This window comes from Aethalodelphis obliquidens, unplaced genomic scaffold (genome assembly GCF_003676395.1).
Source record: "Aethalodelphis obliquidens isolate GAN/ISIS:26980383/991018 unplaced genomic scaffold, ASM367639v1 scaffold61, whole genome shotgun sequence".
Taxonomy (NCBI): Eukaryota; Metazoa; Chordata; class Mammalia; order Artiodactyla; family Delphinidae; genus Aethalodelphis; species Aethalodelphis obliquidens.
This window is the reverse complement of record NW_020838005.1, coordinates 6,166,841-6,194,397: the sequence shown is the minus strand read 5'-3', so window position 1 is coordinate 6,194,397 and position 27,557 is coordinate 6,166,841. Positions and strand designations below refer to the sequence as shown.

At 50.0% G+C, this 27,557-nt stretch overlaps 1 protein-coding gene across 5 annotated transcripts in view; it reads right to left on the bottom strand.

Annotated features, from left to right (window-relative positions):
* Positions 1-27,557, bottom strand: part of MSRA (methionine sulfoxide reductase A) — a 371,535-nt gene continuing 343,978 nt past the window's right edge. For all 5 annotated transcript variants that reach the window (XM_027087936.1, XM_027087939.1, XM_027087938.1 and 2 more), the window contains one exon: positions 1-771. In XM_027087936.1, the coding sequence (XP_026943737.1) occupies positions 607-771 (165 nt within the window). In that variant the 3' untranslated portion in view covers positions 1-606. The remainder of the gene's footprint in view (positions 772-27,557) is intronic.

The following is a 27,557-nucleotide window of genomic DNA, read 5'->3' as shown; positions in this document are numbered from 1 at the left end:
TTTGTATTATTAGACTGTAGACTTTTATTAGAACAAGCACTTCTCATAGCTGTGAGCAAAGCGTTAAAATTCATCAAGCTAACTCACATCTCTTCTCTGCCACGAGGAGGGCCGAAAAGAGAGAGAAAGCCCTTTACACACGTATAGGATCAGCTGGGCAAAGTATTTCAGTGAATGATTCATTGTGGCTATAAATGTTTGCGAATTTTAAGGCACTGGAGGGCAGGAGGGCTCATGAGGTGGGACAGGGCACAGATAAAGGACGCCCTATCCCCTCCAACGATCTCCCAGCTTGGTTCCCGCGGCAGGCACCCAGGCACAAGAAGGGTGAACACTGATTATTCATTATTCTCGTTCAGACACCAAATGAGCCAAAAAATTTCACAGCTCTCCTCCCACCATAACTTATTAGAAGATAAATTACGTGTTATCAGCTTGCCACTGCACTTCATGTAAATTACACCTCAATAAAGCAGACTTTTATGAATGCCTTTGTGCACTTCAAAAAGCACCTGATGGTGAATGAACCACAAAAGAATTGCCCGATATGTTGGAAGCATTTTTGCTGTGACCTCAAGGGCTGAACATGTGGGGAGAAATTCCTTTTTACTTTTTAATACCCAGCGGGCAGGACACTCCGGTGCCCCCGAGGCCGCAGTACCCGTTGGGGATCTTGCTCAGGTACTGCTGGTGGTAATCCTCTGCGTAGTAGAAAGTCTGTCCCTCCCGGATGTCGGTGGTGATCAGGCCAAAGCCGTGCTCTGACAGAACCTGTGGAGGGAAAGGCACCATGAGGACCCGAAGCGCAGGGATCCCGGGAAGGAGGAGGGCCAGGAGGTCAGGATGGGAGGGGCAGACATGTGGCTGGGGGTGCGCAGAGGTCCTTGGGGCCCGGGCTCGGCCACTTCCCTGCTGGGTTATTCTGGGCAGCCATCTCCCTTCGTGTGCCCCAGGGCGCTGGGGTCTGAAATCCGGGTTGGGTTTGATTGGGTTTGGTTCTGACTGTAAGTTATGCTCTACCCTCTACACCACCTCTGCCCCCGTGGGTGTCGGGAGCCCTGGTTTGGGCCCTGTGGGTCTGTATGAAGCCACCCTGTTTGCAGGGGAAGCAGCAGGGCCGTGTGGCTCCCCGGCTGCCCTGGGGAGGCTGGGGTCCCTGAGGGGATTGGCGCCTGGCTGCGGTGAGAGGGGATGGCGGGGCAGGAGGGGGCGGGGAGGCTGCAGCAGCAGCCAGTGCCGACCCCTCTGCCCCCTCACAGGCTGGACAGAGGACCCCCTCGCCGGCTGTGGCTCTGGGCAGCAGGGACCCCGCCAGGATGCCTGGAGGGCAGGGGCCACCTGGGGTCCGGGCTCTGCCGCTCCAGGCTGGAGCCTCTGGGGAGTGAGGGCAGGGGAGGACATGGCCTGAGGGCCTGGTCGGTTCCTCACCACCCTATGTGACCCAGTTTAAGGCCTGGTGGCATCTGCCGCCAGGCAAGGAACACATGTAAACACCAGTGGGGGAGGAGAGCGGAGCTATTTGGGGCAGGAGACGGATGAAGAACTCGTCATTGTTCCCCATGGATCTTAGCCCGTTTCCTTTCCCTTTTGGATTTCAGCTGTGCCCTATTTCTTTCCTGGTACAGGCTGCTCGAGGTATCTGAGCGCAAGGCAGCAGAGACGCGACCCAGGTTCACTGATTCCATTTTGGACAGGGGTGCGCGGCTGAGCCCCAACTTGTGTTTTCATGATGGAACTGACCAGGCTCTGACCATCGTTGGTCCATTTAAGATGACGTCCTCAAATCGGCACAGCACAGGGAATCCAATTTAATACTCAGCACGAGTCCCTGATTTTCCCTGAGAACCTTCACCTTCTTCCTAAATGTCCGCCCAGCCCTCTGCGCCAGAATGAGGCTGACTGCGGATCTGACGCCAGGCAGACCCAGGAGGGGTAAAGGAAGGATCCTGACTAAGGCGGGCGGGTTGGACCCCGCAGCTCAGAGGCGGCCCGTTCCCTTTCAAGGGTTAGACAGGAGAATGGCGAGCCATTCTGACTTCAGTTCTGGCAGTTCTGTGTAAACGAGCGATTATCGAGGGTTTACCACATGCCACGCTCTGGGTTAACTTCAGCCTCACGGCAGCCGGCTGAAGGAAGTATTGATGCTATTATTATCGTCCATATTTAAAAGTCTGTGTCCGATACTGCGTCTTGGCCCCTGACACCCTCGGCTCGCCCTGCTATTGCATTGGCTGCAAGCTGGGAAAACGCATTTCTGACATCCCACCGCCTGCCGCGCCCCGGTTGAGATTCCGCCGATGGGAGAAGGGCACGTGACAGCTGGCGGGTAAATCCGAGGAGAAGCTGTTATCGGCCAGGTGCAGCTGTGGGGATGGGCACGAGCACTGGCAGAGGGCAGACCTGGGGCTCTGACCCCTGTGCTGTGGGCAACCAAAGCCATCGCAATGATTTCTAGCCACTTCTGTAACTTCTTGGCCTCCTGAAACCCAGAGGTGCTGTTCCCTGACCTTCACTCCACCAGCCTTTCAAATGATTCTGGAAGCACCAAATTCCCTTTGTGAAACCCGCCCCGCTTAAAATATCTCCAACACTTTCTGTTTCTGTGATGAACCGCGACGAACATGGCATTTAGTGCCAGGAATGTTTTCAGGAACCAGAACCTGCGTGAGCACGAGGACCCGGGACTGGTTAACTGTCTGGGCAGACTTCGACTCGGGAGTGACCTCCCGGCTAGTCCTCTGCGCGGGCCTCCTCCCCACTCGCCGCCCTCCCGCCTGCCCGCATCTGTCTTCCTCACAAATGGCCATCCTCCTGGTACAAACAAGGACGGCCTTCCCGAGGCCCTGGAGGCCGCAGCTGCCGTCTCCAGAAGCTTCTTTTCCCCGAGGTAGGGAGGCCGGTGCCAGTGGGCGCTATTGCCTTGCTACCCTCCCCCTCTCACGCCAGCTCCGAGCCACCCCTGCCCACGACCACCCCAGGGCAGCATCCTTCCGGGAGCAGCGGGAAGGGAGGTGTGGGGAGGGGGCTGCAGTACCAGAATCCACCACAAGATGGCAGGAAAAACCGAGAATAAAAAGCGATGAAAACCCGCAGGAGACAGACCCACACGCTGCCCTCTTGCACCTCCCATTAGGCTGGGACATTCTGGCCACGTCTGCTCTGCGGTGGACGTCGCCCCCGTGCACTGGGCCAGCAGCGTCCAGGCTGAGGCCTCACTTAGCACGGGGCTGTCCTCAACCTTGCTCTGAAACTGGGGAAGGGACAAAAGCGCCCAAAAGAAACTAGATGTACAACAGAGGAAGTGGGAAAACGAAAACCCTATCTTGTCTCTATTTCCCTCCTTCCCAGAGCCCCGGCCCTCTGCTTCTTCACTTGCATCCGGAGGGACACACACACACACACACACCCTAGAGCTGCTGGGAGAGCCGGCTGCTGGTAATAGCTCCTCCTTAAACCCTGATCCCTGGGAGAACCTGCCGACCCCTCCCTCTTCCTGCTGGGTCCCACCCCACCTCAGCCTCACTCCCTCCCCGTTCTCTAGCTCTTTCCTTTCCCTCTCTGTGTACTATTTTCTTGGGTCGTGTTGACCCCTACATATTTCCTGAACATTCCATTCCCTTGCACACGACCTCCTTAGAATGTTCCCTCTTCTCTACGGCACGAACTCCTACCCACCTCTCAGGACCCAGGTCAAATGTCCCCACCTGTATAAAACCTTTCCTGATTCATTAGGGCTGAAGTTAGTCCATCTTCTAGGCTCCCACGACACTGCCACCCCTTATGGCGCTTGAGACATCGCATCGCAATTATCCACTTCCACTCCCCTCTGGCATTACACGTGCTGGACCGCGTACTCCTTGACAGTATGGACTGTCTTGTTTCTCTACCTCATCTCGGCGCTTAATGTATCAATATAAGAAATGAGTGAACGAGTCTTGGGGATCTCTTGGCGCTCTTCTTAACCTTCGGGTTTCCACCTGGGTCCCTGCTGCTGCCTCAAGCCAAAGCACCTCCTTGGGGACCTGGGAAGGGGCAGCGAGGAGGAGCTCGGGGACCAGGAAGCTGAGTCTGTCCGTCACTTTCCTTGTCACAGACTCTCGGCCAGTTTCCCAGGGCGGGTTTACTCTTTAGACCATGCGTTGCAGTGGCCGTGTCCGTGGAGAGAGGGCCAATCACCTTCCACAGAAGGATGGCCTCAGCATCACCTGCAGCTCCTGAAAAAGCCCTTTCACTCTTTGGGGGCGGGGGTGACTGAGGTGATGGGGGTGGTGGGCAATGAAGACCGGGTTATAGATGGTCCCTCTGGCCCCCAAAGTCCAGTGGTCAGTCTGGCCTCATGCCCAAGCTGTGCTGGTGCTGACGGGTGCACCTCAGTCTCCAGACCCTTCTCCTATAGCATCTCCGTACGCCAGGTCCCCAGTCAGTTACTGGGGCTGTCGTAAGTAATTTGTGACTGATAACGGCTACGTCGTTGTTTGTAACTTACTTTTCCTTCATGAATTAGGGCAGATGGAAGGCTACCCCGATCCTCGCATCATTCGCGCTCACCTGCCCACTCGCGTGGGAGGGAAGGGAGTGTCGGCAGAGCTAGAACACGTGTGGCCTCCCCCATCGTCCACGACAGGGACCACACCGATGACAGGCCGTTCCTGATTATAGAGATGATGAATCACATCACCCACAGAGGTTCCTGGTATCTTATAAAGAGGAGGCTGTGCCCATGAGGGTGGGCTGCCCACAGGAAAACCCACAGGAAAAGCATGGCAGACAGAGTTGAAAGCAGCTGCAGCAAACACTCTGGCCTCGAGCACAGCCGACCTCTCAGGATGAACCCCTGGGGGACCCCAGGCTAGTGGGCCCTGCCTCCAGACCGCGCTGACGTCGCCCAAGGAGACTCTGTGCTCTTCCTTCAGACTCTACAGAGCCACCTTTGAAACGGAGTGCAGAGCGTGAGGTCAAAGTGACCCCCCCCCCCGATGGCTCAAACCCCCGTCAGATGCCTCCAGGAAACACGCTCTCTCGCTGGTCAACCCCCAGGCCCAACTCATCCTTCGTCACTCCAGGCTCCAGGGCTGTTCACCCACTGCCACTCAGAAGGGCAGTCCTGCACATCCGCTTGCTCTGCCTGTTCCCTCACCGGGACCAGCCCCCGAGGAAGAGCCACTGGGCCTAACCGCCCCCTACGCCCAGCCCTCATTTTTCTACCTTCCACTCTTGTTGACGCCAAAACAGTTATCTAGCGCTCCTTGTTTGTTGCATTTTTATTTTTATTTTTGCTGATTTTTAAGAAGGAAGTAAGTGGGGTCTAACGTGAAATAACGCACATCAGTGTGACACCTGGTTCAGAATCTCTTGTAGGAGGGTCGCCTAGTGGAACTGATCAGATGCTTTTCTCACAGACTCTTACCTCACCCTTTTCTTAGATGGTCCCAGGAAGCCTCCTCTGCCTTTATTCTCTTATCATTTTCTTCCCGGAAGCAGCTTTTCTATCTGTAAAATGGGCACGATACTTCCCTCAATGTGCTATGATGACAGTCCAAGACGGCGCAGCGCATCCTGGCACATTCTGACTACGTGGTAGTCCTGACCTACGTTCCCATCAGTGCCCACCCTGGGGGAAAGGAGCCCACCATCTTGCCCTCCTTAGGCAGGCCTTCATCTCCACCCGCGGGCACGCCCTAATTCTACAGCTGCACAGCCCATCTCTGTGGAGCAGGAAAAAGAGGTGGGGGGTCAATAAGCTGGGGCAGAGCTCCCAGCTCCCAAGCGGTGTCTCCAGCCCCAGCCTGTGGAGGAGGTGGCCAGGCCGTTCCCTTACAGATGTTCTGCCAGCGGGAGTGTCCTGGACCCAACCCACCCTTCCAGGGCTGCCAGCAGGAAGCCTTTCTTTTAATAAAATTAATGAACACGTGACCTTTCCGCTTACTGCAACCCGCTAAGAAGCTCACTGTTAGCATCGCTGAGATTCTCCAGGTGCCCAGGGATACAAAGCGTATTGCGTGGAAACGACAGACTCTGAGGCCACGCTGAATGTTGCCTGGAGGCCACAGCAGTGCAGGCCATGCTGGAGCATCAACAGGTAGGGCGAGAAGTGTATCAAGGCAGAGAAGCAGCCTCAGTCCCAAGTCCTTGTGTTCGTCCTGAACTGCAGTGTCTCCAAAGGGCTTCCGCACGCACTGTAGTCCATGCGAAGCTTTCACTGACTGCAGAGGGGGAAATATCCTCTAATTTCTCAGCGGAGGACACCAAAGTGCAGGCAGAGCGGAGGTTTGTCCAGAGCCACTCATCAATGACAGGACGAGAACCTGTCTCCTGACTATTTCCAGCACTGCTACAAGACCACCGTGGCCAGACAAAGGAGCTACCCTCCCCTTAGAGAGGGACAGGTCACTATTTCAAAATATCCAAGAGACCTAGACACTTATATTTGGATCACACTCTCCCCACCCTGCTCACATCCCTGGACCTCAAAACATGTGACACATTTCTTGGTCACCTCACTGACTTTCTTTAAAATTGTGGGAAAATACACATAACTTCAAATTCTCCATCTTAACCATTTTCAGGTATACAGTTCAGTAGTGTTTTGTACATTCACATTGCTGTGTGACTAGTCTCCAGAACTTTTTATCTTGCAAAACTAAAACTCTGTCCCCATTAAATAACAACTCCCCATTCCTCCCTCCCCACCGTCCCTCATACCCACCATTTTACTTTCTGTCTCTGTAAATCTGACTATTTTAGGTACTCAGAAATGGGATCCTACAGTGTTTGTCCTTTTGTGACTGGCTTCTTTCACTCAGCATAATGTCCTTGAGGTTCATCCATGTTGTAGCCTGTGTCAGAATTTCCTTCCTTTTCAAGGCTGAATAGTATTCTGTTGTATGTATACATCACATTTTGTTTACCCCTTCATCCATCAATGGACACTGGGTTGCCTGTCATTGCTTTTTTTTAGCTGTCAAATAACACTGTTTGCTGCATGACAAGCTCACCCCATGACAGTTACACAGATCCTTCCTGGATTGTTTTTATCAGTTGCCCCCCGTTTTGACGTTAATCTCCTCCAAGGAAGTGCAAAAGGAGTTCAACAGTAAAAAGACTTGCTGCAAACATGTGGTTCGGTTATTCTTTATCTTGTCCCACCTCAACTGATGCCACCTATCAATGACTGCATTGTAAAGATGGAGGGCCAATCAGAGAGCTCCTCTAAGGCCCCCTGATAGAGACCTGGCATTGCCTGCCTCCCAGCCACTCAGAGGGATAAATGCCCCCCCCCACCACCAAATACTGAATTCCACAAACTTTCCAAGTATCATTTGAATCCAAAAGATGGCAGAAGACCTACTTCAAGTGTCAGGAAAGCAGAGTTTGCATGTTAAATGCTAGGCTCCACATCGATTTTCTGATGGATGTCAGAGGAGGGGCTTGCAGGGCCCTCCAAAGGGGCAGACGCAAGCTTAGGACGCCCTGTCTTTCATTTTCTCATTTCATCACGCTAGGAATCCTGTAGGGGTGGGGGAATAGTTATTCTGACTCCAGCCACAAGGAAACTCAAAGAGATTAAGAATCACGCTCAAATTCATGTGCCTGGAGAGTTAGTGGTGGGTCTGGGATAAGAACCCAGATCTGTCTGGCTCTGGATTTCATGCTCCTTCCCACATACATGCTGTCCCTGGAATTTGGAAATACAGGATGGGTGAGACCCCAGGGAGCTGAGTCTGCCCTGTCCTGCCACACATGTGTCTGAGATATAGAAGGTCAGTATGAACCCACCAGGAACCTTAAGCTGGAATTCTACAGAGCAGGACAGGGATGGGTGAGGGGGTGGCTCTAGAGACACTGGCACACGTGTGTGTACACATGTGTGTGAGCGAGGATGTATGTACACATTTGCATGTGAGTGTGTCCTCACATGTATGTGAATACAAGTGCACATGAGAATGCCAAGCTATATACATTCAACCCCCATGTTAGACGGAGTGACCTATGGACACCTTCTCTTTTTAGAAAATATATCATCATAAAAAAGAATCCCCAATTTATGATAGTGGATCTTAACATCTTGTGGGGGGCGGGTCATGGATTCCCTCGAAGATCTGATAAACACTGTGCACATTCTTCTCACATAAACTCACGATCAAATATTTGCTTATAATTTCAAAGTATCCTCTGACCCTTTGGAGTCCATCCATGGGCCCTGCATTCAGAACCTTTGGACACAAAAAGTCATCACGGTAACTGCCCACCCTCGCCTTCTTAAGGCGCTGGAACGTGCCGGCGGCATGTCCAATGGGCAATGAGCATTTTCAAGACAGTCTGAAGGCCCAATGAGAAACGGCTCTGTGGACAGTGAGAAAGTCACCAGGAAGGGAGAAGGTAACTGATGAGTTCAAACCTCGTCAGATGCATATTTTTTAAAGCCTCATTAAGTCTGATCCAAGCAAACCCCGTCTCCTCCACCCACCAAAAGAAATTAGCCTCACCTTAAGTGTTCGGTTTTCATGTAATTATTTGTAAAGTGTAAGCATGTGTCATTTTATTTTATGATCATTTTTTAAATGATTTTAATGGTAAGAACTTAGTGTCCTAGAACTGAAATCCAGTTTATGATACTGAAATCCAGTTTATGATACTGAGCCCACAGGAAATTAGGGTTTGATTTGGCTTTTAACAGATTAACCTGAGACTGCTGCCCCGCAGGCCCACCAGCTCTCCTTTAGAGAGGAAAAGGCTCCTGTCAGGACCCAAGAGACCCTGATGCTGGCCTGCACTCTGCCCTCTAGTGGCAGCAGGGAGCATATACAGGCACAGCCCCTCCTTGGTTCCTACTTTGCCCTTCTGAACTGAGGGCCCTTCAGTTCGTTCCAGATCTAACTCCATCGAATCCTGTGCTATGTTTCCATCCTGCGCGTGTGCGCGTGTGCACACACACACACATACACACACCCCACACACACCCGTGCAGGTTTAATGAGCTCAGCCAATGCCGATGCCCAAGTCAGCAGTTTTATTCCATTGGCAGCTTCTGGCTGACCAGATTGCCATCAATCAAAACTTCGGAGAAAGGATATAAAGTGACTGGCATGGCTTTTAAATAAAACCACTCGAAAGAAAAAACAGCATCTCTTCCGAGCTGAGCAGAGGCACGTGTGTTGGCAGCTCAGCACCACGCAACTGCAGTGGCGTGGGGAGCGGGTTTGCCACTGCCCACAGGGGTTCAGCTTCAGCCCCAAGGAGGAGGTGGACAGGCTGCCCGCCTCCTGTACCAGGGAGGACCCTGGGACAACAGGAGCTCGAGGCTCTGGACCCATGGATACCGCCCCCTGCAACCCCTCAGTGGCCGTCAGCACTTGCAAGGGCCAGCAGGAGATCCTGGGACAGAGATGTGACACGGCCAAGGAGGGTGCTCGATGGGGCTGAAGCTTTTATGAGGCCCAGTCAGAGCTGCACTGACCCTTCCCAGCTCCGTGAAACCATGGGAGGCACAGCAGACAGAGGTGACACAATTAGGTCTAATTTGGTCCATTTACCAAACCTGCTTATGCAAATGGTGGCCTCTGGATGGAAGGATTCTGGCTTCTGAGAACAGCTGCAGCATCCTTGTGCTCTGTCCTTCCCCAGACTCTGCAGTTGTGTCGAGCCGTTAATGACTTTCATTATTTATTCCTGTGTCCCCCTTGCCTGTGAGGTAAACCACAAGTGTCTGCTGACTGGCAAAGAGGTTTTTCTTGGTTTGCAGCACAAAATGATAGAGCTACGAGCCGAGTTCTGTCTCTGCAGAGAAGGGGACAGGGAAGGAGTTCGGTGCGGCCAGTAAGGATTCAAAGCTTTCTCCCTGGTCCTCAGAGTGTGGACGATAGGCCAGCAGCTTGTTAGAAATGCAAAATCTGGCTCCCTTCCCGGACCTACTGAATCAGGATCTGAGTTTTAAAACCGTCTCCAGGCAATCCATGTGCATGGATTTGAGAAACTGTGCTCTAGCAGACAAGCATGGCAGACTGCGTTCATGGTCACCAACATCCCTTGCCCTCCCTCTTGATGTCAGGTTGCCCGTATGACTTCCTCTGATCACCAGGATGTGAGAGGAAGGGACTGACGTTCTTCCTGGGAAGAAACTGTCCGGCACCAGCATGAGCTTCGTACTTTCCCCTCTGCCACAGCAGCAGCATCGCTCCCAGCTGGCCCTGCTGCGAGGCGGTGACAGTCTGCAGCAAGTCCCCGAACGGAATACTTTATTTCCTCTGTTACAGACCCCGGTTTTCCCTGGTTCGGGGTGTGATGCTGAAAGATCCGGGAAGGCAGGCACTGCTCACGGGAGCCAGTCGTGCAACTTCCCCGCAAATAAGTTTTTTTTAACTCTCCAATTTGACTTAATTAACTAATTTCGGCAATCATGGTGGGGCATTTGCTAGGCGCCGTGTACTGTGCTAGACATTAGGGACAGAGAGGTGAATAAGACAATCTCTAAAGCAGGAATAATGACGGGCATGTGAGCAATCACACCCTAAGTGCCTACTGTGTACGTAGCAGGTGCTCGTGAGGCCGGACTGAGGAAGACAAGTTCCCTGCGTTCAAGGAGTTTCTGGTTTAGGCAGGGAGTCGGGTCACATGATGAGTATGGGATGGCCTGAGGGTGCGGAGTGATGGCTGACATGTGGCAAAATGGGAGCCACGCCCACAGGCTGGGGAGTGCAGAGGTGGGTCTGCTCCGAGTACACGGCGGGAGGGGGTCATGAGACATATTTGAGGGGTGCTGAAGGGCCTGGATGGGGAGCGGGGGAAAGCTGAAAGGGGCTCAGCAGAACAGCAGGAAGAGATGAAAGCAGATGGGGGGCGAGGCCTTTGGAGGCATCAAGTTTATGGCCTGTTTTTCTGTTTGCTCCCATTTAAGGTAACCGAGCTACACACTTTCTGTGCATCCACTGCCCTGCGATCACAGGGACAGGTGGAAACACTCTACAGGGTTAGAGGGAGCGCTTGAACCCAGGCAAAGCTGGCCGATGCCTCAGTTTCACCTGCTTGGCCGCGGCCGCGGCTTTAAGGCAAGCTGAGCCAAGGTGGGGACGGTACGACTTGGTTGTCATCCTTCACCTCCCCATACCTTATAAATTCCAAGCACCATTTCCTGGGGGCAAGAGGAACTGGGTCCTTCCTCACTTTCTACTGAGTGCCTTGAAAGGAGGAGCCCCGTGTCAGGCTGGGCTGGGTGGCAGCCCTGGCCTGGAAAGGAGGGAGGCTGAGCTGGGCACCCCAGCTGCAGGCCGGGGGAAGAGGCACAGAGCTGTGTGGCTGAAACGTGCCACTGCCCATTTGCTCTGGCTTCTGCAGCGTCTCCTCCAGCCACGAGGTGACAACATCAATCACATGTTCAAGGACCGCTGGTTTCCCTTGCCTTTGAGGTCTGCTGGGTTTGAAACGGAATTCAAGTGACTTTTCCTATACAAGTTTTCCTTTCATGGCTTTTAGTTTGACAGGAAATGGATCTCTCTCCCTCTCCCACTCTCCTCTGAATATATCTCTAAGGGGTTATAATCTGCTTTTTCATATCTGGAGTCAATTAACGACAACCTCTGTTTCTGTTATATCCTTAGCGTTTAGTATACAAAAGAATCCACTTGTCACTTTTCAAGGAAGCCAAGGACACTGGCTTTCACCTTGTGGATGAAATGCAGATTTCTTTAAAAGGAAACATCCTTCATTCTGAAAGGGTGAATAGAAAAGAACTTAAAGCAAAATGCCAGCTGCTTCAGTTGAGAACATTGAGTTCAGCAAGGCAAAGGAACTTTTCTGAGTACCACCATCTCTCATCTACGTATGAACGTCAGCGATTCAGAGCCACAGGAAAGAATATCTGTCCCAGTGTGAACTGCAGACAGTGCAGCCAACCAGGCTGATTCGCCCAGGACCAGGGGCTTCTCAGGATGCGGGGCTGTCAGTGTTAAAACTAGGAAAGTCTGGGGTCAGTTGGGCTGGCTGGTCACCATAGCTGTAAAATGGGTAAAGAGTTCCTGTCGATTACACCTCAAGCACTGGGCACCTTGTTTCACCTGTCTGGGTCCGGGCCTCTGTTTCCCCAACTGTAAAGCGAGAGGATTAAACTAGGAGGCCACCCTCCTGTTGCCCATGTTGTCTCTCTGAGCCATGTGTTCCAGAGCCTTTTCTAAACTGTGCTGCTTTTTTTCAGATAACTATTTTATTAAGATATAGTCCACATACCATAAAATTCAGCCTTTTGAGGTTGACACCTCAGTGGTTTTTAGAACAGTCTCAGAGTTGTGACTATTTTTTATCATTTCCATAGCTCAGACTGGACAATTCTGATTCCAATTAACCTAACTTTGTTCTTTCTTCCACCAACTCAGCATCTTTAGTGATTTTGTTACTGCTTAAGTTATTGTACCTTTGAATTTCTATTTAGTTGTATTTAATTCTGCAATTTCTATTTAGTTCTCTTTTTTAATATAATTTCTCTCTCCTTATTGATATTCTTTATTTGGTGAGCAGTGTTCTCATATTTTCTTTCCTTTCGTTCTTTAGTCATGGTTCCCTTTAGTTCTTTGAGTGTATTTACAATAGCTGATTTAAAGTCTTTGTCTAGTAAGTCTTACTTCCATGTTTCTTTGTTTGTCCCGTAATTTCTTGAAAACTGGGCATCTTAAATAATATAGTGGTAACTGAAAATCAGACTACCCTCCCCCTTGGTTTGTTGCTGTTGCTGCTGCTCATTTGTTCACTGACTTCTTGGACTAGTTCCGTAAAGTGTGTGCTCCCTTCCATGTGTGTCACTGGTATCTCTGCTTGGTCAGCTAATGATTGGGCACAGGGTTCCTTACCTGTCGGGAAGCAATGAGACTTCTACCCTTTGGCCCTCTGTGTGTTGGAGCAAACACAGCTTCAATGCTACAGTGGTTTTTTAACTCTGCCTTTTCTCTCTCTCTTTACTTGTGTGGGGCGTTTTTTTTGGTTTTGTTTTGTTTTTTTGCGGTACGTGGGCCTCTCACTGCTGTGGCCTCTCCCATTGCGGAGCACAGGCTCCGGACGCACAGGCTCAGCGGCCATGGCTCACGGTCCCAGCTGCTCCGCGGCATGTGGGATCTTCCCGGACCGGGGCACAAACCTGTGTCCCCTGCATCGGCAGGCGGACTCTCAACCACTGCGCCACCAGGGAAGCACCCCCCCTTTTTTTTTTGGCTGCATGGCAGGGCTTGTGGGATCTTAGTTCACCGACCAGGGATTGAATCTGGGCCTAGCCATAACCCTAACCCTGACTCGGGCCCCTGGAAGTGAAAAGCACCAAGTCCTAACCACTGGACCGCCAGGGAATTCCCCTACCTGTGCAGGGCTTTGAGGTCAGCCAGAAGTGAGAGAGCAGGGCTTTCTCAGGTATATACATACTGCGGTCTGGCCATCCTTTCATCAACTGAAGGACATCTGGGTTGTTTCCAGTTGGGGGCTGTTATGAATAAAGCTGCTCTGAACATTCAGGTATTGGGTTTGTCTGAACTAAGTCTTAATTATCTTAGGCAAAACCCTAGGAGTGGGACTGCTGGGGCATGTGACAAATGTACACTGAACTTGATAAGAAAGTTCCGGAGCGTTCTGCATTCCTACCAGCAATGTTTGAGAGTTCCTACTGCTTGGCATCTTGTTGGCACCTGGTATTGCCATTATTTTTTAATTTAGCCCTTCTAACTGGTGTGTAGCAGTCTTTCAGTGTGGTTGTAATTGGCATTTCCCTAATGACTAATAATGCCAAGCATCTTTTAATGTTCTTATTTGCCTTCTGTATATCTTCTGTGGTGAACTGTCTGTTCAGATTTTTACCCATTTTTAAATTGATTTACTTGTTGTTATTCTTGAGTTTTGAGAATATATATTCCAAAGGTGCATTTTGATTTCAAATGCACAACCCCTACCCTGAAACTCTATGTTCCCCATGAGCACCTTGGCTCCACATCTGTAACATATTGTTTCATATTTTATATTGTATATAATGTCTGTATCTCTCTCTCTCTACACACACACACACACACACACACACAGCACCTTAAGCAATTTTCTTCTTCAATTTAGTTCAAGAAACATTTACTGTGTCCCTATGAAGGCACCATACAAGCTACCAGGGAACCAGAATTGACTAGCCTATGGCCCCAGAAATCGGTGAACTTTAGTTTTTAAGAAATGTGGTTTTAAGTTGGATTAAATTGAGAAATACATAAGAATGACTATATGTAATACATCAACGTTTTGTGTATAAAATTATTTGTTCAGACAAACAGTTGAAACATGTTTATTATGACTTTATAGAGGCCACTAATTCTCATTAGAAAATCCTTTCTTTATTTATAGTCAGAAGTATTCCTCATACAGTCCCTTGCCTAAAGTAGCAGATATTGTGAAAGAATGCACTTTGCATTAAAAGATCTCTGCTGAAATTTTAACTGAATACTTCTGTATTCTGAGCTCACGAGATGTGATGAAAGCCAAGTCATGTTCTCTTCAAAGACAAAAGTACAACAACTCTGCACACCTTAGCACACACCCTTTCCCTGCCGAGGAGTGGTGTCCACAGAGCAGCTCAGAAAAATGTTTCACGTAATTGCAGTACAACTGTCTATCTGCAGAACCACTGGAAGAATCTTCTCGAACACAGAGAAAATTAACTTTCAACAGTAACTTAAGAGGCAATTGTGATTTCTTAAAATCCTCTTACACTGAGTTTAAAAAATGAGACTTAGCAACTTTATTGTTTTTTTATTCACTGATTAAGACAATACAAGTTGTGCTCATTTCAATATTAAGAAATTAAAACCTCCCTTGAGACTTCCTCTGCCCTGGAGTAGGTTACATCTGTCAACTGCAAACAGGCTGGCCAGCTTGCAAGCAGAAATTCTTCCTGGGGCTGCAATATGTATAACCTTGCACTGTATTGTCTAGGGCTAAGAATGAAATGATTGGAATTTTTTTATTATCAAAGGAAACTAAAAATAGGACTATGAAGTAAAATAAAATCTCTAAGAGAAAATGCATTTAAGATCTATTTTGCTTTAATGCTTTCACTTCCAGCCTCACATGGTAGAGAATATATGATGATGCTAAATAAAGAAAGAAAAGAAGCTTTTGTTGGTTTCCTCTAAGGCTTAAAGCTGACACAGTGCAAGTCAATGGGAGGATGGCCCACAAAAGGCTGTTCCCTGTGATACTCTCAGTGTGCGGTCTAGGAGCTGTAGGTGATGAGCCTGCGCTGCTTCCTAGTTTCAACTGCATCTCAACTTCTAAGCAGGCATCACTGGAGGACTCTTACCTCTTCATTTCTTCTAATTGCTAATACAATCACAAAGGAACAAATGACACCCGAGTGGAGATAAGACGGAGGGGTCTGGATTAATGAAGACTCTCTATTCAGGTTGTTTAAGCTTCTTAGCAGTGAAGTACAGTCAGGGTTTTTTTTTGAAAGAAGAAAGGAAGGGAGAGAAGAAGGGAGACAAGAAATGGGAACATAAAAAAGAAGGAATCTGAAATAGGCTATGGGTGTTCTTTGCCAAAGCATAATTTAAATTTTCTTCAAGGCTCAGAACCAGTGGGAGAACTGGAACTCTCTCAAGAGAAGATGGCAGGAACATAAGCTAATTATACAACTTCAATGTGGTAACGCCACCATATAACCGGCACGTTTTCCGGTGAAGGCGATCTGAGCCCATGTAACCTGGAGGTAAGACAATAAAGACAACGGCGCTCTACAGTTAAAGCAGTGCTTTGTATCCCCAAGTATCAAAACTTCCTTACAGTATCTCGGGGGTTCTCAAGTAGATCATGTTTGTATAGATGTTAGTGACAAGACGGGTCTGAATTCTATTCCTGGCTCTACCAAACCACTTGACCTTGAGGCCTGGCCATCTCTTCTGCAAAATGGGGATAAGTGACCTCCCTCTCAGTGCTGTTTTGAGGAACAGATGAGATTACATATTCCATTCCAGCAGCCCTGCTCATATGGTGTTAGTTATTTTTTTTAAGACGTTATGATCTTTTTGAGCCCTTGGAATGTCCCACTGTGGGAAGTGGCAGGGATTACGCCCAGAGAAGGTCGGAAAACCAGAGCCTACTAACTGAAGCCTCATTTCACCCTTTCCTGTTTCCCCAGACACATCCAATGAGTGACTTCATGTTTTACATGCCATGCAGATTTTCAGTACTTTGGAGGCAGCCCGGGGACCAGACTTCCCGCACCAGAGTGCTGGGGGCTTGGTCCACGCACGAGCGCTGGATGTTGCAGCTGCACAGCCGTGCAGGACACTGGCAGTGCCCCTGGGGGAGAACCTGGACACAGGCCTCGGGGGAATAATCTCTTTCCCTTTGATTTTCTCTATGAAGAAATATCTTGACTGAAGTCCATTAAGACCCCAGTGAAAATCCCGTGTTTCTGGCAGGCAAGGAAGAGAATGTGTGTGTCGGGAGAGCAGCAGAGGTGATGAGGAGCTGAGAGCTGACGGCCCTTGAGCCCTCACTCTGTGCCAGGCACCGCCCTGCGTGCATCACGTGTGCCATCCTCGTGACAGCCCCTCTGACTCAGCACAGGGAGGTGGGAGGCCAGGATTCGAACCCAGGCAGACCGAGCCCTGAGCCCCTGTTCTTAACCGCTCACTGTGGCTGCCTTTTACCTAAAAAGTATTTCAGGTCCACTGACAATATACCTGGCCCACAGTGGAATATTTATATTATCTGTTTTCAACATGATGGAAGAAATTAACTTCGTCTAGAAAGTTGAATGTTTTTTATTACATATTCCCCTTTGAATATCACTACAAGGATGTCAATTAAGACTGGTCCGGGTTAATGATCCTGAGAACCTCCATTTTGATACTTCTCCTCCCAGAGCTGTGGCCATTTATCTCTGGCTTTTGATTCCTGTCATTAAACTAGTTCCCTGCTTGTGATGACACAGATTTTCTGCCGTGCTGCTGATCTCAGGATCACCCCTGAAACAAAGCTTGTCAGTGTGTCTACTGCTTCTGAGAAAGAATTTTATGTCTACTGGCTCTTCTTTACAGTCCTATTAATCCACTCAAAGAATCTCTGCACCGCCAGAGCAGCTTAAAGGTTGAAGGGATCCGTGACCAAACTCCAGTATTGATATCTGATCCGGACTCAGAATGCAATCATCATAGGAGGCAGAATAGGCGTAAAACAGAAATGCAATGAACAAGCAAGAATTCTGATAAAAACACAAACCATCCTACACTCCGGGTATTGTGCTGTTTAGACCAAGAATGACCCACTGTCCATATTTCCTGGGATCCAGACCCTTCTCTTTACTTCCTTACTGAATCCTACCACGCACCCTCCCAGAGCTTCAGACACGGCACAGCCCAAACTGGAGCCATTCTGCTTCCTCTCCCAGAGCTGTTCGTCTTCCCCTGCTCTCTCTCTCTGTACACGACACAACCAGCCACCTATTCCCCAAGCCACACATCTCACTGCCATTGTCATCTCTTTCCTCGCTGATGTCTCCCAGCAAATCGTATTCATAAAGCAAACCTTGACCCTTCAGTCTGAATGGTGCACGAGTCCACCCCACCCTCAGTGACACTTCTCAGGCTGGGCCATCACCAACCTTTGCCTCGACCGTTGCTATATGTTCCACATCTGGACCTGCTGACTCATGACCCTCAAATCTATCCCCGACCCTGACCAGGAGCCAAGGGGAACTGAAGAAAGGCTGGGGGTGCTTCGTCAACCTCCACATGGTGAAATACGTAACTCTGTCACATTCACAAATGACACAAAGAAAACGTCACATCGGACAAGGCAAGACTCAAGGCTGTCCTCAGCACAAATCTCACCTTGGTTCCTTGAACTGGATGTATTTCTAGGTGTTCTCAGTTCGCCATGAAAGTGGGTCCAAACAACACGTTTCAGAGGGATAAAGAAAATCCCCCTACGCTTCATAGAAATCAAAGGAACAAGCACGGAACAGGGGAGACACAGCTCACGTGTGAAAAATAACACCTTTTTTTTTTTGTTTGGGAGTAAGATATCGGCTTGATTTAAGCCAAGAGGGAAAAGTGGGTGCCTTGAAGATAAGTAAGCAAGGTATGGCTGCCAGTGCAGAGGGGACAGAGCCAACACACCCTGGGCTGTGCCGCTTCAGATCTGCTGCCTGATGTTCCTGAGGTAAGTTCTAGCCTGCCTTCTCTTGGGCTCCCCAGCGCCACCTCTCCCCTTTCTGTGCTTTCACGTCCTGTCAGGCTACCCCACTTACCTGCATGACCTGGCCAGGTCACCTATCCTGTCTGTACTTCAATTTTCTCATCTCTAAAATAAAAATGACAACATCACCTTGTAGAGATGTTTGTTGGAAATTCACAAAACGTCTCATTTTCCAGATGGATAACAGAGGCTCAGAGAGGTTAAGGAACTTGCCCAAGGGCACACAGCTAACAAGCTGCCATGATTGTTGGGTACCACACTCAGCCTGCCAGCTGGACTTTCTCTAGCTGCCCTGGCTGAGCTCATACAGTCCCTCTGTGCTATCCCTGCCCCACACAAATGGATGGGTCTTGCTTCTAGTTCCAGCCTGGCCTAGGCACCAGACTGTTCCTGTCACTCCACAAAGAATTGGATACAGTGAAAATCATTAACATTTCTCCTCCATACCGTGAAAAGACAGGGAACATGGGCCTTCATTTCTATTATATTATTTTGATTCTTTTCAGTTCACTAGCAATGCACTCACTGCTGAGAGCCTTAACCATGGAAAACACTGTGAAAAGCTCTTCTCTGTCACCCTCGGCCCCTCACGATCCATCACGCACACGTGTATGAACGTGTGTGTGTGTGTTTCCCTCAGAGTTCACCTTTAAATCGCGCCACTCCAGCCCCGTTCACATCATTTACTCCAGTGCCCTGATCGCCATAGGTGGGAAGAGTCTGCTCTAAATAGTTATGGATATTGGGTCCTTGGCGTCCAAGTTCCAGCGAAAGAAAAGTGGCAGCTGAGGTGTCAGGGTAAAGAGAAGAAAGAAATGCGGGGCAGGGAACACACGTTTTTATTCTCTCTCTCTCTCTCTCTCTCTCTTTTAAGAATCTGGCACAAAGAGCTCACCTCCTTCCTGTCAGGGATGGAACAGTAGCGACTTGGCAACAGTCTCAAGCCAGATGTCACCCTCATCTGGTTGCCTTGGCTGGTTAGCTGTTTGGAAAGAGCAGCCCAAACACGGGGCAGGGGGGCTCCTGGAGGCTGTGGGCAGCGATACTGGTGACGGCCCTGGTGAGGCCCTGCTCCTCGGGGGGCGTGGGCCGGGGCCGGGGGCGGGTCTGTCAGAGGGGGGCTCTCGCTCAGACGCCAAGGGGCCCTTGGAAGCGCCCACCGCTCACCCCTCCGGCTCCCTCCTGAGGTTGAGCTGCCTGGTCCCGTCCCCAGCACTGGGGCACAGACGCGTCCTGCTATTTTATGAAGACGAGGCTCCCGGTGCATTTGGGACCCCCACAGGCGTCCCCATCCTATGTCTGTAGGACCACGCTCTGGAATACAGATGGCGGGAGCAAAGCGGGGCACAGCCCCTGCTCTGGAGTCCTGTGCTGTGGCCACTGCAGCTTGGCCTTCGTGGGCCTCATCCAGGCTGAGCCCAAAGCCTTGGTGGGCGCCCTGGGGAAGCAGGCAGACACCTGGGCAAACACCCCAGTGAGGAGACACGCGGCTGCCACACGCGGGAGGGAGGAGGCAGAGCCTGGGGGCGGGCACAGGCCACATCCCGCGTGCTGGCCAAACTCTGAGGGGTCTCCAACTGAAGGGGGGGCCCAGGGACCAAGAGTGTCCTCGGGAATGAGCCCTCTGGCGTCACCTGAACCCCAAGCTGGGCCCTCTAGAACAAAGCCGCACGCTCAGGCGTGTTTGTACACACATCAGCGTGTGGTGAGAGGGCGGCGTGCGGTAAGCCGTGCCAACAGGTCCGTTTTGGTCCCCATCTGCCGCGGAGAGCCCGAGCACCTGTCGGGAACAGCTGCTGGGGGCAGCCCGTAGGTGAGGGAGGGGCAGCCCCACCCCGATGGTCTGTTCCAGGGAGCACGCCGCCTGTCCCCGCAGAAATGCCAACTGTTCGCTCTGAAGCCCATGCCAGTTGGGGAGGGTGTGCCATGAAATCCCGCGCTGCTCATCGCTTCCTCGCGGGCAGGGCAGGAGGAACAGCGATGCCCTTCCCTCCCAGCCCCGGGCGTGATCGTCGCTGGTCACAGGGGCCAAGGAGAAAGACATTCAGGAAAACTTCCGGGGCAATTCTCCCCTGGAGCTGTGAGCCCGAGACTCCCACGCCAGGGTCCCTGCCTCGCTGTCTGTGGAGAAAGAGCAGTGACGCTCCGCTTTCCCGGTCCCGCGGGCAGCGAGACGTCCCCTCTGCATCAAGGGGTCGCAGGTGAGCCGAAAGTTGGAACGAGCACGAGAGGATGACGTGGTCTGGGGTCGGGTCCTCTGAAGCATCTTCTTCCAGGTAAACAAAGTTGACTTCAGTAAGGTGAAATTAAAACCTTTAATATTATCACTTTTTGTAAACAAGTTCTCCAAAGTGAGTTATGTATTCCCCTGCCCACCGTGTCTCTAAAGTGTCTGTCATTTATCAGATGCTGGTTACCTGCAGCTGCTGCATGGTTAGCCTGCTCAATCGTGTAAGGCATCATCCCGCCGCCTCACACGGCACAGGGGGACTTCTTATGGGCTGGTCAACGTCATTTTCCTCCCAGGATGTCACAGAGCGAGGCACCTTCCTTCTGCAATTCTCACATCGGCTTCCCCTGGTCTGCTGGCTGCTGTTTCTTTCTGCTCGGGCTGCCAAACTTCCAGAAGCTTCACTGGTGCCTTCGGAGGGCCTTCCTCAAAGCAGTCCCGAGACATCTGAATGGGTGGCTTCTAACTTGAAAGGGCTAGTAAACGAGAATCTCTGGCTTCATATGTGTGGAGGCCTAACACCAGAGCCCTGCCGGGTAGAGGGCTCTGGCTTGACTGCAGGGACTTGGTGACTTTTCTTTTGGTTGCTCAGAAGCTGTTTTCTCTTGTGGTTTTTGGAAACGGTACTTGAAACTACTCTGTAACTTGGAGGTCCACGCTTGGGCCATGGGTTCAGGGGCCAAGGACATGGTAGGCATGGTGGTCTCTCTGATTCCCAGAAACAACGTCTCCCAAATGGGAGGAGGGCACAAGCTCTCCCCCAGCATCGGGGCCATGCAGTGCAGGGAAAATACAACTCTAGGTTTAAACCTCAAGTCCGGAAAATTCCCTACTGACTCTGTGTCGCAAAGCAAAGTAACTACAAATACCACCGCAAGGTAACACTCTGCTATCCTTTTTAAAAGAGCTTGGGGACCCACAACTAAAGCCTCTGTGAAAGGGGCTCTTCCCGCCTCTGTAGGGACCGTGCTTCTGCGGGTGGTCTGCTTCACCACCCCTCTGTCCCTCTCCCACCCTCCCCACGAGCGAGGAGCCGGCTTCGGGAAGGATGATCTGAGTGCCTGCGCTTCCAGCTGCTGCCAGGGAGCACCATGGGTGTGGGACAGTGCCCGCGGGGTCCTGAGGGTTCGCTGCTTTGGAATGATGACCGACTCAGGGCTCTCCTCTCCGGGGAAAACCGTGGGTGCTCGGAAGCTGTGAGCAGAGGAAGAAAGCAGCCAGTAACTGTAGAGAGTGAACCCCGCTGGCGCTGCCCTCGGTGCGAGGCGCCTGGCAGGGCTGTCTCCCCTACGAGGCAGGAGCTGCAGTGGGAGCCAGGACCCTCCAGGAGAGGTCACCTCACTGGAGCTTCCCCCAGTTTGGAAGCAGCTCTCTCTCAGCCCAATGCCCAGGCATGGCGGGGCGTGAACCCACAGCACAGTGCCGGGAGGTGAGAATGGTGCAGGGGGTGGGCAGCAACCTTCAGCCAAATGCACTCAGATGGGAGACTCCGGGGACCGAAGCGAAGAGCTTCCCAAGTTCAGGGCCTGTCCTGCCTTACTCTCTTTTTTTAAATGGTAAAATATACATAATATTCACCATATTAAGCATTTGTAAGTGTTCAATACATTAAGAACATTCACATTATTGTGTAACAATCACCACTAGCCACTTCCATAACCTTTCCATCTTCCCAAACAGGAACTCTGTCCCCTTTAAACAATAACTCCCCATTTCCCCCTTTCCCAGACCCTGGGAACCTCTACCCACTTTCTGTCCCCATGAATTTGCCTATTCTGGCTCATATAAGTGGAATCACGCACTGGATTACTTCACTTGACATAATATCTAGCTTATTTCACTCAGCATATTTTCAAGGTTCATGTATGTGGTAGCATGTATTAGCATTTCATTACTTTTTAAGGCTCAATAATATTCCATTGTATGTATATACCACATTTTGTTTATCTATTTATCTGTTGAGGGACACTTGGGTTGTTTCCACTTTTTGGTTATGTGAGTGACGCTGCTATGAAAATGTGTGTACAAATATCTGTTTGAGTCCCTACTTTCATTCTTTTGGGCATATATCTAGGAGTGGAATTGTTAGATCACATGGTTATTCTACATTTAACTTTTTGCGGAACCACCAAACTGTTTTCCCCAGTGGCTGCACCATTTTACATTTCTACCAGCAATGCCAGAGGGTTCCAGCTTCTCCACATCCTTGCCAATACCTGCTGTTTTCTGATTTTTTGACAACAGCCATCCTAATGGGTGTGAAGTGGCATCTCACTGTGGTATGTGCATTTCCCTAATGACTAATGATTTGAGCATCTTTTCACATGCTTATTGGCCATTTGGATGTCTTCTCTGGAGAAATGTATATTCAAGTCCTTTGCCCATTTTTAATTGAGTTGTTTTGTTGCCGTTGAGTCCTCGAAGTTTTTTTTTTTTTAATATATTCTGGATATTAATCCCTTATCAGATATATAATTTGCAGATATTCTCTCCCATTCTGTAGGTTGTCTTTTCACTTTCTTGATTGTGTCTTTTGATGCACAAAAGTTTTAAATCTTGATGAAGTCCAATTTATTTTTCTTTTGTTGCCTGTGCTTTTGTCGTGACGTCCAAGAAATCGCTGCGAAATCCAATGCAGATCTGCACTAAATGCACTGAAAATCCAATGCAGATTTTCCTCTCTGTTTTCTTCTAAGAGTTTTATAGTTTTAGCTCTCAATGTTAGGTCTTTGATTCATTTGGAGTAAATTTTTATATGCAGGGTAAGGGAACTTCATTCTTTTACCCTTACATTCAGTCACAAAACTGGACATCCAGTTTTCCCAGCACCATTTGTTGAAAAAACTGTCCTTTCCCCATTGAATGGTCTTGACACTCTTGCCAAAAATCAACTGACCATCTATGCGAGGGTCCAGCCTTCCTTTTCAATACTGTCCCTTACCCTTTCGTTTTTGCCGCCACGTCAGTATCGTGGCTGCCCTGAAAGGCTGATGACCGCTCATCCCCTACATCTTCCAACCAGGTCATTACTGCCTCCGGGCCACAGCCCCCAAAAGCAGGTGCACTATTCACAGTCAGCATGGATAAAATTCTCTCTGTTCTCCCACATCTGTTCCCACTCCTGTTTTCCCTTTCTCAGTTCCAATGCCAGCCACACAAGGGGGAACCTTAACGCTCCAGCCCTCATTCACGCATCGTTTATAACCACAACTCCCCACACAGACTGAATAGGTCATGAAGTCCTCCTAATCTTATCTCCGGCTTGTTTCTTAAATTTATCTCCTCTCTTCCATTCTCTCCACCACTGCCTTAATCCAGGCTCTCTCGTCAGTTTTCACCCACCACCCACCTCCAGCCCCGAGGCCCACCCAGCCAGCCCAGCCCCCAACACTTCCTCCAGAGTGAACATGTAATGTGCCAGTCTGACGTGGTCTCTGCTGCTTAGAGTTCCTCAAAGATACCCCCTCTGGGAAGGAGGGCAGTCTATCACACCTCCACCGTACACACACACACACACACACACACGTACACATACACGCACGCACACATGCACACACACACGCATGCACACACACACACACACGCATGCACGCACTGCCTCAGATACACCGGAATTGCTCTTTGTCCCTAAATATCCAGTTTTAATCCTCAGGCCTTTGCACGTTACTCTCCTCCTGTCAGGAGGGTCTTTGCTCCCACTGTCCACCTTATTGTTCCAAAGCAGCTCGAATATCACCTCCTTTGTGACAAGTTCTGGATCATCCCGCAAGACCATCGGAAGCAGAACCTCACATTGTTCATTCATACGTGTTGCACACCCTCTGTGGTTTATTAGCTACCACAACGACGGTAATAATCTACATGACCTCCACACCACCAGCCCCACCTCCACAAAGATTTACCTAAATTTTAACAGACTCCAAAGTGGAGTCTATTGCAACACTACGGGGACACCTGGAGACCACCTGTCACAGTAATGCCACACTCGGTTGTTCTCTTGCAGATTTCTTCCCTAGACAGTGAGAGACGTGAGGACAGGGACTGTCTTCTACTCCCATCTGCAGCCCCAGCACAGGATCTGGCACCCAGCAGATGCTAATACTTATTTGCTAAATAAAGGAATGACTTCAAGTGCCCACTTTAAAGTTTTGCAGCCCTTGGAAAATTCCACCGTTTGGGCAGCTGCTCACGGCCTCTGTGCAAATAGGCGGTTCATCACTCCCAAGGCTGGCAGCAGATCTGCTGAGCTGAACTCAGTCCTCAGGCTTTCTCTCAGAGCCGGCCCTCCACTCCAGCGGAAGCCACATCCGACTCTCTCGACAGGGGCTTCTCCCAGGGAGCGGGGAGAGGCTCCATGCAGCCCTACCATTTTGATTGCTATTTTAAAAGCAAATTCAGAAGCAATGGTGGTATTTTTTTCCCCTTAAAAACAACTCCTTTGACATAATAAGGTTAAAAAAGAAAGGAAAAACCTCATCCTGCTTTTCCTTTCAGCTGAATTGAAAAAAAACATCCCCAATCTCCCAGTTCCAGCTGGCAGACCGCTGGACTCTCAGCTTCCGAGAAGAAGGGGAGTGGAAAGATCAGCCCTCAGCAGCTGAGAACTTATTTTTGGCTAAACAGCTGGCGGAGGACTTGCTGGCAGCAGGCAGCATCTCCCTGCAAGGATGCAGAGGCAACAGCGCCATCCCAGCAGAACACCCCGTCCGGGCCTGGGTACCCGGCTCTTAGCTTCGCAGTGACAAGTCAGAGCTTCTCGGGGCCAAAGCAACCCCGGTGGCCAAGGACTTTCTGAGGGACCTTTAAAGGAGAAAAGGGTGCTCAGCTCCTAAAAAGGAGGCTCCAGGGGAACTTCACGGTTGGCCTCAAAGGAAGTTCTCTTTTGGAAAAGGGGAGAAGACCAGCTCTGTCCTGCTCTAAACCCAAGACCAGGACCGGCAGGTGGGATCCCATAAAGGCAGAATGTAGCCACGTCGTTACAAAGAAAAAACCCCTCATCCAGAGGTCTCTGACGGTGCAATGAGTTGTCCCAGAACTGTGTAAATACAGGCTGACTGGCTTACCATTGCCAGAAATTTTATAAGAGGGTCCCTGGATGGAGTGAAAGAAACCTGTTTCTTAAAGCTGGGAAGGTCAGTGGAGACCAGTTAGGAGCTGATGAAAATCATCACTGTGGACAGGCAACTGGACAGGGGACACCTAAATTTTAATAGACTCCAAAGTGGATTTTTACACAAAATTACACATTTGTTGATTTTCTCTGATTAAAGCCACAGAGTAAGAGCCAATCTTCTTTACTTTGTGCTGAATCCATGCTATCTTTTGTAATGTTGATGCTACAGCCAAGTTCAAGGCTTTCCACATCAACATGAGAGAGAACAGAGGGTCTCTGCCCACTTCTGCTTTTCACCAAGTTGTTATAATGGGCTCGCTTCTTTGCTTCTGCTTTTTTCACTTGTGATAATTTAGACAACAGAATTAAAAAGTCCTAAAGACTATGCGAAAACAATGTCCTTCAAAGAAAGCTTTTGCATTTATATTCCATCCAGATATCCAGTACTCCAGAAACATCTTCGTATTCAATGTGGAATAACAGAAATCCAAAGCAAGAGAACATGAAGTTGGTAGAAGAAAAAATAATTTTCACTGGCAGAGAGTCTCCAATTCAAACTCAGAGGTTACCGATTATGTGCCAGGCTCCACCTTAGCTACCACCTTGATGAAGACACGCCGAAGATGGGACCCTGTCCTCTGGGGACATGGCGCACGCGCTCCACGGCACTCAACCCCGTGCGTTGCCCACCTGGGCTGTTCTCACCTCTCCTCGCACCCCCCGCCCAGTCCCACGGACTCTCTGCAGGTCAACAGGTTTGTCCTCTGGTTGCTTTTATTTCAAACGAGCTCAATCCAAGCAACGTTTGTTAAACTCTCACAAGTATCAGGGTCAATGTTAGCACCTTGGAGGCGTAGGAGTCAAAGGTGAGTAGCTTCTAAATATGTGTCCATTTGTTTGTTTGTACCTCCACTTTATTCCCCAAGCATTAGAGGTGGCTTACAAAAATAAAACAGGACCAGGGAAAACAGACATTCTAAGGGAAGGTCAAGCCAGGAGACAAAGGAGGAACACACACCACACACGCACAGCACAGAGTCCTACATGGGTGGTAAAGTAAAACCACAAATTTGACTCCATGGATGAACAGGACATAGTCTCCAAGCCGTCTGGGGATGGACAGCAGCCCTTATACCAATTTCTTGGTATAAAAGCATAGAAGCTGGCACACGGAGGATGCTCTAGGCATTCACTGTTTAGATGCCGACTGGAGCATCAGAACACAAGGTCACTCCTCAAAGCATGATATCCAGCTGAATAACGTGGGCTGGGAGGGTCAGAGGAGGCTTTGCTCAAGCGGTCTCATCTCCGTTGGGCGACTTCGATGGGGAGACTGCTCAAAGTTACCAAGCCAGTCATCACTGTTGCCATGACGCTAGGGCGGAAGTGGTGCTATGAAGAAAAATACCACACAACTCCTCAAGCAGTGGCGACCCCACTAAACAGGGCGTGCTGGCAGCACAGGGGTTGGAACCTCAGTTTCAGGGCCACACTCTGGATCCGCAATTCCCTAGGCTTGGGCAATGCCATTCACTGAACAACCTCGAGGTTCCACCGGGGGTGCTGGTCATGGAACCCTTCTGATGGCACTTTCTTTGGTAAAGAGACAAGGTCACTCAACAGTCAGAGACATACCACCATCTAGAAAGTTATAATCCCCAAATTAGCTTCACCCCACACCTGAAGTCCTTCACTCTAGGGAATCTGAAATGACCAACAGTCATTCCCCAAGGGTTTAACAGCCAGGTCGCTCTTTCAGGGAATCACAACGTGAGTACTCAATGCATAAACTTCAAAAACTAATCCCAGTTTCGCTAGAACGCTTATCTGCTTTTCCTCCAAATAGTATTTTCCTTTAGTGATAAAGCCTCTTATCGCACTGAAGCTCCAAATAAAGGAACGTGAGAAGTTATTGCAAAGTGGCCTCTTCTCCCACTGAAGCACTGCATCTTCTTTCAGAGCCCTTGCCACTCTATGTGTAGAGAGAAAAGTGGTGGGGAGGGG